Source organism: Priapulus caudatus, unplaced genomic scaffold (genome assembly GCF_000485595.1).
Source record: "Priapulus caudatus unplaced genomic scaffold, Priapulus_caudatus-5.0.1 Scaffold758, whole genome shotgun sequence".
Taxonomy (NCBI): domain Eukaryota; kingdom Metazoa; phylum Priapulida; class Priapulimorpha; order Priapulimorphida; family Priapulidae; genus Priapulus; species Priapulus caudatus.
In genome coordinates, this window is record NW_014577819.1 from 15,645 (window position 1) to 25,815 (window position 10,171).

At 43.1% G+C, this 10,171-nt stretch overlaps 1 protein-coding gene across 1 annotated transcript in view; it reads right to left on the minus strand.

Annotated features, from left to right (window-relative positions):
- Window positions 1–9,172, minus strand: part of LOC106813348 — a gene marked incomplete at its 5' end in the record, with an annotated part of 14,297 nt that extends 5,125 nt beyond the window's left edge. Inside the window, 2 exon segments of the mRNA XM_014817477.1 lie at window positions 382–445; window positions 9,005–9,172. Of these exon segments, the coding sequence (XP_014672963.1) occupies window positions 382–445; window positions 9,005–9,172 (232 nt within the window).
- Between the last annotated feature and the right edge of the window lie 999 nt (window positions 9,173–10,171).

Genomic DNA, 10,171 nt, shown 5'->3' on the forward strand with positions numbered 1-10,171 from the left:
ACGGGCACAAACACACAAAAAATGCGGGGGGGGGGCGGGTGGCGCCTCGAGGTTTAAAGGGTGGGTTAAAAAACAGGTGGGGGGTCTGTGGGTCCTCCCAAAGGAAATTTTGAAAATGTAGATTGCAGGAGATGGTATTTGAGCCACTTTTGCGTACATGTTATGTACAGCCTTCATTCTGACTACGACAATTCTCTTTTAGAAATTATTTTTTTTAATTTTGCTCCAAAATCTAAGGGGGGCAGCTGCCCCCCTTGCCCCCCCCCCCACGCAGCCTACAGCCCTGATAAAAATGTTATAGAAATTTATTGATTTATTAGCAAGGTACCACAATTAGGAACCATGGTCCAAACGATTTGGTCTGAATGACTTCATACATACCATCTATGGCCAGCAATGGTCGAGAAGGTGCAGGTGGTAGCTTTATCGATCGAGGGCTGGCAACCTGAAAGCAAAAGATAAAGCACTTGCTTAACTAACCATGTTGTAAGAAAGCTTATGAATGGAGGTGTTTCAAACGAGAACTAGCTCACACAATTTTGAAATGGCTTAAGGATACTCTCCACGTTGTGCATGAAAATTTCATCGATTTTTCGTTTTCAACTTTATTCGATGGCTAACACTATGTGCCACTGTGTGTACATGCTAATTTTCCAATAAACGGTACATGTGAACTGTCAGAGCGTTTTTGCTTGCCCGCGTAACATTTTACCAATTTAGTGGTGTCAGTTAGTCATGGATATGTCGCAGTAAGTACTAACAATAGATATATCACATACGTTCACCCATTTTGCACACGAGTGCGGTCATCATTGTGAAAAATAGAAAAACGCTGATTCTCCGTTTCGATTCCTGACAGTAGCCGATGTATAAATGGATATTTCTCTTGATTACAACTCGGATTAATTTAATTTTACACACTCGTTTTAATGGTAAACATATTGTGGTAAAAAAAGCGCGTCAGGCGATTGTGTATTAAGTGCCGTACTTTATTAGTTATGCCCAGGGGCGGATGCAGGATTTTGTCTAGGGGGGGGGGGTGCAGGGTGGAAAGGCACTTTGAGAATTTTGTTAGAGGGAAACTGAAGCGGCGGCTGCGCGCCGTTTCGTGTGGCCGAGGACCCGCAGGTGTGAAGGAACCGGTGGGGGGTCGATTTTAAAATTTTTAAAAATCAGACTCCTTTTTATGCATTTTCAGAGATATGAGGCGAAATTTTTGTACTTCAAGTCTTGTCATAGCAATGAAACAGACAATCCAGTACAAGGCAAAATCCACAAGCCACAAAAACCATCAAGCTGCTTGAAATTAACTGCCATCAGAGCGACAAAATACGTAACCCGTGAAATCAAACTGCGATATGATTGAACACACGTATTTTACAAAAGAAAATTAAAATCATTACATGTACTAATTTATATGCTTTCCGTTTCATACTATTTTGCTATAAACCTTGAACTTCAACTTGAATTTCAATGACTGATATATATCTTACTAAAACATACTCATTATTACTCTTGCGCACAGGGGCCGTGTACGAGATTTGTACCAGGGAGGGGTCCAACGCTAACCCAAAATTGCGGAGCACACGAAGGGGGGTTTCGGGGGCCCTCCCCCAGAAAAATTTTGAAATTAGACCCCTCAGATGGTTTCTGCGCGAGCAGGTGGGGTCCGAACCCCCTGGATTCCCCACCCCGCTACCGACCCTGTGCAGTAGTTCCTACTTACTTTTACCAAATTTAGACCAATGAGTGGGCTCTTGCCAGAGAGAATAATAATATGTAACTAACTACGTTTTAAGTAAATAAAATGCAAAGATAACATCGAAAACTATTCAGAATGAAAATTATTGTTAAAGCAAAATTAGAGGGGGTTATTACCCAGGAGGTTACCAGGTCTATAACAAAGCAATCAACGGGTGGCGCAGCTTGCGGCGATCTGTCGCAGCCCAGAAACAAGTCGTCAGCCCCCCGTCCCCCTAAAAAACTCCTCGGAAAACATCAACTTATTTTTCAGTATTTTTTTCTGCTTAAAAATCTTCTTTTTTTTTTAAATTGGAGAAAAAAAAATTTGTGGGCCAGAAAAAAGGGCAACTCAACATTTTTAGGGGGGGGTGCGCACCCCCTGCACCCCCCCCTGGATCCCCCTGATGCCCTCTTTATTCGCATAAAATTTCTATTTTAACACACCAACTTAGATTTTTTAAGCAGTTTTTCGAGTTTTCTCGTGTAACATGAAAATTCAAAAAAATCCTGACGCCGCTATTTTGGTGCCATATTGTGCATAACATGTGGCAAAAATTTTCTTATCACCTCTTACTGGTAGTTGAGAAATATCCAAAAATACCATTTTTACATTAAAATTCAAAATGCTGTGTAACCATAATTAGGTGCTGGGAATTTCATGAAATTTTTGGCTTGAGGCATAGAGATATATCTCCTCTATAAATAAAACAAGTTGATTGATTCGATTCATTCTGCCAGATAAACGTTTAATCTTCACTTAGAGCACATGACCGTGACAACGTGGAGAGTATCCTTAACTTGTTTACCAGTCAGCTAGTATTTAATGCAGCAGAACAGGTCCCATGTAATACAACAAACAGTTAAATCCGTATCTGTATGTCAATCATCGAAATGCTGATGGCGCAGTGTGAGCCATGTACAGCGAGATTCTGTGTAAAATTATGACTCATCGTTTCGCAGAAAACGATATGCAGGCTAGTCTCGCTCAATGCCAGTTCAACGTACAACTCGCATGGTGTACATGCATAGGCTTTGCACATAAGTCAACAAAATGACGACTTATTGCGCTTATATCGTCATTTCGTAAGTCCGGCGACAAAAATGCTGCGTCTTCAAAAGTGCCGACTTAAGGCCAGAGCCCACACTGCAGCGACAGGACGCGACCGTAACGACAACACAATTTTTTCACGAAAGTTAGAAACTATTGTTTCCTATGAGCCATTTCACACTACACGGCGACAACGGACGGCGACAACTTCGACGACAAAAAATATTAGAAAACGTTTCTATTCTCCGAGCGACAGTCGCCAGCGGGGACACTTTAACAAATAGCCAATCGCAGCGTTCTCCATCGCACGGAACATTACGGATACGTCATAAAGTTATCCCATAATGCTTAGCCAAGACGTAGACTGGCCTCTCCGGCCTAAACTCGCGACGCATGTCACAAAACAATGGCAGGCCGAACCAGTCTACCAAAGCATACGCCGACCTCCCCTTGTCGCCGAATCTCCCGCGGATCGCAGCGGGCGCCTTCAGCCCGCCTGCACTACGCCACTCGTGTCAGCTCGACATACCCTATCAGCGCCGAGCACTACAGCCACGGTGCCGTCCCCACCTGACACCTCTGGGCACCGGCGCCGCGTCGCGCACAGCCCTACAACGACGAGGCTTCGCCGGGTTCACAAGCCTTTGATAGCTAATCCGCAGCTTCCAGCACGCAAACAACGCCATACACCAAGCAGTAGTCAAGACCTACAACCGTCCTACCCCCCCTCACGCAGGGAAGCCGCGCACAGGCTACCCTCTAGAGCCCGGCAAGCCTGTGGGCCTGTCGCAAGCTAGACACATCACGTACAGTACATGATAATTTGCTGCCTATATTTTTACTTTAATATCTTATCGGAATTAATCCTTGATGCCTTAGCAGAGTTTTGCAGCCTGTTATTTAAAAGCACTAGCATAGTTTTTGCCGATTTTCAGTTTTGGATGGGATGGGTTTGTTAACCCACTGTGCGAGTGCTGGGTAACTTGACTAAGTCGCGTCGCTGTCGCCCTGCAGTGTGTTTGCGCCAGTCGCGCGTACTTTTGTCGTTTGTCCGTTCGGATCGGTCGCTGTCTTAGCTGCGCAAGTGTGTCTGGCCGGCTTTAAGGCCAAGAACGCGTGAGCGAAACGACCAATCCGTTAACGACAACCGACTTTTCAGAAAATAAAGAAACTATTGTTCCTATGAGCATTTTGCACACTGACGCTGACGCACGACCACGATACCTCCGACGGACAAAAAATATTAAGAACGTTTCTATTTTCAGCGGACTGTCGCCGGGCGACACACAAATGGCAAGCACAGCCGTTCTCCATCGGCAGCCGTGACATCGCATCTACATTCATAAATTATAAACAATGCCTAGGCCAGGAAGGCTAGATGAGTACACCAGCGCTACAACTCGCACCGCCTGTCAGAAACGTGTGGGCCGCGACCCAATACTAACCAAACGTGCAAAGGCTACGGTCAGCCATCAGACGTGCATCATTGTGTACTAAGTCTCGTATAATATGCTGTGTATATTATTGTTCTTTAATATATTTATCGTTATACATAGAGCGTTTTTAACAGCATTATATGAAAAGCAGCAGCAGGATTCTTTTTGCTTCGTTTTGCGCTCATGTGTGCCACTGCACTGGCACTGTGGTGAGTGCTGGCGGTGAACTTGTCGTTACGGTCTTTGGCGGGTCGTTGTTCGCTGCAGATGTGTTTGCTGCGCCAAGTCGCCGCGACTGTTTCGTTTGGTCGTTACGGTTGCCCGTCCGTTGTCGCTGCAGTGTGCCTTGGACTTTATGCGAGTTTTAGTACTTTTAGTTTTACTGTGTTGCGTAGTCAGTAGTGTAACTGTAAGTGTGCGCAGTACAATGATAACTAGCATTACGATTACTGATCGTTAAATCCACCGACATCATTAGTTTTCCGTGACGGCAATTCTTCCAGATCATTACTATTAGGAACTAGTACGAAACCATTACAGTAACACAATCATCGCGAGTGTTTGAAGCGATACTAACAAGCTTGTGAAGAATATAAAACCCATTGCCCTGTCGTCGTGACATAACTCTTTTATAATTTCTTTGGCTTTTTTGAAGACGTATCAACGGATTTATCATCTCAGCAGATAAAAATTGCCCCGACGGGTGATGTGTGGTCTTACTTATTCTTTTACTTACATTTTACTAACTTGAATATACATAAAATATAGCAACAAGAACCACGGATTAGAATAACTATATTACAAAGACTACCACTTCAACAACTCCGACCGTGATATCGCCTCTCGCTGCTCGTTGGAAACCGGCAACCGCTGTTATTTTTAGATTTTTACACTTACAAAAACATCATGCTCGAGTAGTATTACATAGAGGTCTGCTTATATTATTGAAAGAATAATTTTGCTTGCGACAAGATTTTATACAATTTTGTTGTTATTTAGTTGGTTGATAATCTACATCATATGTTTTAGATATTTTGCGTTGATATACGAGTACATGTCATTAAACTAACACGTAGTCCACTACTAGTAATGGACTAGTTCTAAGTACTGCTGTAAACTAACGTGACGAACCCATCTAAAACGGCAGTGGCTCATCGCCACGAGAAAACTCTCATTAGGAGGTAAAACTTTCGCGGCCAGCTATTTCAATATATATTAATTACAAAGTATGGAATCAATCAGATTTGACTCAAGAAGTGAAAGTGAGCAGTTAATGCATCTATGATGTCCTAAGTATCACGGCAAAAGTTGTCTGCTTGTGTGGAGTCGCCCACGATGTAAAGTTGAGCCGAGTGATTCCTTTTTCTATATTCTCTCTTTCTCTCGATAATCCTAGTATACAAATAAAAAATGTACCCAACAACACATACTGTGACATAGATACCAAGAGGTGGATAGGATTGGTGATTATTGTGTTCTGTAATCGTCGTGAAATTGAGCGAGGTCAGCCGAATAAGCTCTCTTATTAATGTTGTGGTTGTGGACAGGGCGTCACGCTGCGGATGTAGTTGTGGCTGTTGCAGGATGAGCATATTGACCCGGCATTTACCAGCGGTGATTAATCTTTGGCAAATTAATACTTATTGAACTAGGCGAAAGTAGCAGTAGAGAAAAAATGGGCCCATTGCTCTATTTGACAACCTCAGGTTTAAAAACCCTCTCTCTCTGTCATTCTTCTCTCCTCCTTTCTTCTTCTCCTCTCTTCCTACGCCCCCTTCCTCCTCTCTCCGCCTCTCTACTCTCTCTCTCCTCTCCTCTCCCCTCTCCCCACTCCCCTCCCTCTTCTCTCCTCTTCCCTTCTACCTCCGCTCCTCTCTCCCCTCTCCTCAACCCTAACCCTAAACCTAACCCATAACCAAACTCGACGACGATGGGTGTGTAACGCTACTTGTACCGAAAAATAAGATAGGTACTTGGTAGTAAATTAATTTTCTGTTTATTTACTTTTTTTTTATTGAAGGACGTTCCAAAAGGCCTTGCATGTGCTCTCAGACTGAGTTGACTGTGTGATTTTATGCGCACATCTTACACGGCTAGCGCTATGAGTAATAAAAACCGGTTTGCAATACTACGACTTAGGTATCACGGAAAGTGAGCACAGATTCTGTGTATAATCAACTGATGCCACAGACTTTCCGTATTCAAGAATGATGCAAAAAAACGCCTAACGCCTAAACCCTAACCCTACTATAGCCCGGTATCGCATGGCCGCAATCCCGCTGCCAGCGCATGCGCGGTCTATGAGTATAGAGCTACCCTAAACCTTTAGCCCAACCTAAACCCTAGCAACACTTTCGTGATACCTAAGTTCTAATATTATCAGTCTTTATGACTTAGGTGAGGGTTTTTGCATCATTCTTGATATACGGAAAGTCTGCTGCATCAGTTGATGATACACAGAAATCTGTGCATCACTTCGTGATACCTAAGGTGCCTAAAGTGGATTTGCGCCATAATAAACTATGCCACCCCCACATTCCTTCAATCTATGTCGTATTTCAGCCCTCGACACTATAACGGTTGTCCGATTGCCCGTGACAAGTGAAAGTGTGTCAGACTCTCAGTTATTCTCTCAAGTCAAGTGGCTATAGTTGCCTGATCGGACAAGGGAAAAATTCTAGTTTGCTATCGCTCAACAGTCTCACGTTATATTTTCAAAGGTTGCCGAAAAAAGTAGCCCGTAACACCCGTGTCACCCACTTTTACCATTACAGATTAATTAATAGAGCGCCAGTGCACATAGTGTGACTGTATGTGCCTGGCTGGGGTGGCATTGATTGATGTACAGACGATGGTAGAGGTGGCTGCACGATTGATTAAGTCGGTGGCATGTTCATTACTGAATATGTAGGAGGTGGCCACTGCTGGGATGAGGAGCGCGAAGCCAAAATCTTTCCTGGAATGACGGAAAATAAGCGGCAATCAGGAATGACACAATGAGCGTGCCGGCATGCAAAAATAAACGTGTGAATTTTATTATGATTTTTCATGTATATATATATACTATAACAGGGTGCGAATTAATGGGAGTCTGGAGTCAATACCTGAAAATTCTGCATACAACTAGTTCGCCAGAGCACGGTCTACAGAATTACAGTATTTTTCAGCAAATGTCAAGAAAGTTGGCAGACGTAGCAACCCGCATGAATCTTCAAAATAAGAATGTATGCGTCATTGTTAGTATCTTATATCTCGCACAACGTGGAGAGTATCCTTAACTTGTTTACATAGCTATATTTTAAGCAGCAGACAGGTCCCATGTAATACAAACAACAGTAAAATCCTATCTGTATGTCATCATCAGAAATGCTGATGGCGCAGTGTATGCAGCCCAATGTACAGCGAATTCCTGGTAAAATTATGACTCATCGTTTCGCAGAAACACATATGCAGGCTAGTCTCGCTCAATCCAGTTCAAATTTATAGCTAACTCAACCTAGTGTACATGCATAGGCTTGCACATAAGTCAACAAAATGACGACTTACGCGTATATCGTCATTTTCGTAAGTCGGCACAAAAATGCTGGTCTCAAAAGTGCCGACTTAACCGTAACAACAAACGACTTTTCAGAAAATTAGAAACTATTGTTTCCTATGAGCCATTGCACATTGACGCGACGACGACCGGCGACAACCTCGACGACAAAAATATTTAGGAACGTTTCTATTCTCCAGCGACACTTTACAAATAGCCAATCGCAGCCGTTTCCATTGGCACGTGACATTACGATTACGTCATAAATAACCCATAATGCTAGCCAAGACGTAGACTGGTCTCCGGCACTAAACTCGCGACGCATGTCACAAACAATGGGGCCACGAACCAGTCTAACCAAAGCGTGCAAGCTGTGGGCCTGTCGCAAGCTAGACACAGTACGTACAGTACATGATAATTTGCTGCCTATATTTTACTTTAATATCTTATCGGATTATCCTTATGCCTAGAGAGTTTTTGCAGCCTGTTATTTAAAAGCACTAGCATGAGTTTTTGCCGTTTGTTCATGTGATGATGTGTACCACTGTGGCGAGTGCTGGGTGAACTTTGACGTCGGTCGCTGTCGCTGCAGTGTGTTTGCGCCAGTCGCCGCGACTTTTGTCGTTTTGTCGTTACGGTCGGTCGCTGTCGCTGCAGTGTGTCTTGGCCGGCTTTAAGGCCAAGACACACTGCAGCGACAACGACCAACCGTAACGACAAACGACTTTTCAGAAAATAAGAAACTATTGTTTCCTATGAGCCATTGCACATTGACGCGACAACGACCGGCAACAACCTCGACGACAAAAATATTTAGAAACGTTTCTATTTTCCAGCGACTGTCGCCGGCAACACTTTACAAATGGCCAATCACAGCCGTTTCCATCAGCACGTGACATCGCCATTACGTCATAAAATTATAAACCAATGCTAGCCAGGAAGTAGACTAGTCCCCAGCGCTAAACTCGGACCGCCTGTCAGAAACAGTGGGGCCGCGAACCCATCTAACCAAAACGTGCAAGGCTACGGTCAGCCATCAGACGTGATCATTGTGTACCTACGTTCGTATAATATGCTGTGTATATTATTTCTTTATTATATTATCGTTATACATAGAGCGTTTTTACAGCAATTTATTTAAAAGCAGCAGCAGGAGTTTTTTGCCATTTGCTCATGTGTGCCATAGTCAGTAGTGTAACTGTAAGTGTGCGCAGTACAATGAATAACTAGCATTACGGTTACCTGATCGTTAAATCCACGAACATCACTTAGTTTTCGTGACGGCAATTCTTCCAGATCATTACTATTAGGAACTAGTACGAAACCATCTACAGTAACACAATCATCGCGAGTGTTTGAAGCGATACTAACAGCTTGTGAAGAATGATAAGAACCCATTGCCACTGGTCGTGGTGACATAATCTTTTTATTCTTTGGCTTTTTTGAAGTACGTATCAACGCTTTTATCATCTCAGCAGATAAAAATTTGCTGACGGGTGATGTGTGGTCTTACTTTTCCTTTACTACACTTTTACTAACCTAATATACATAAAATATAGCAACAAAACCACGGTAGAATAATATATTACAAAGACTACCACTTCAACAACTCGCGACCGTGTATCGCCTCTCGTTGGAAACCGGCGAACCGCTGTTATTTTAGATTTTTACACTACAAAACATCATTCTCGAGTAGTATTACATAGAGTCTGCTTTATATTGAAAAATAATTTTGTGCGACAGATTTTATACAATTTGTTGTTATTTAGTTGGTGATAATCTACATCATATGTTTAGTATTTGGTTGATATACGAGTACATGGTCATAAACTACGTAGTCACTACTAGTAATGATTAGTCTAAGTACTGCTGAACTAACGTGACGGAACCCATCTAAACGCAAGGTGGCTCATCGCGAGAAAACTCTCATTAGGAGGTATAAACTTTCGCGCGCTATTCAATATTATTAATTACAAAGATGGAATCAGATCAGAGTTGGACTCAAGAAGTGAAAGTGAGAGTTAATGCATCTATGATGCCTAAGTATCACGGAAAAGTTGTCTGCTTGCTTGGAGTCGCCCACGATGTAAGTTGAGCCAGTGATCTCCTTTTTCTAATCTCTCCTTTCTCTCGATAATCCCCGCACCTCGTTGAATCATGGTTGAATCGAGTGCCTTGGGAAATAAGTCAAGAGTCTCGAAGAGAGGGTGCCAAGGGGCAAGATACAAGATACAGTGTGCTCCGCGCACAAATGCTGGCCAACACGCATAATTATACACTGTCACTGATACAGTCAAAGTGTCAGTGACGCAGATAAGGTCTATGTGACTGAGTATGTCCCCCTGAAAGTCTGAAAGTCTGTTTGACCTGGTGGTTTAGCTATTTCTGACTAATACTAATACTAATAGT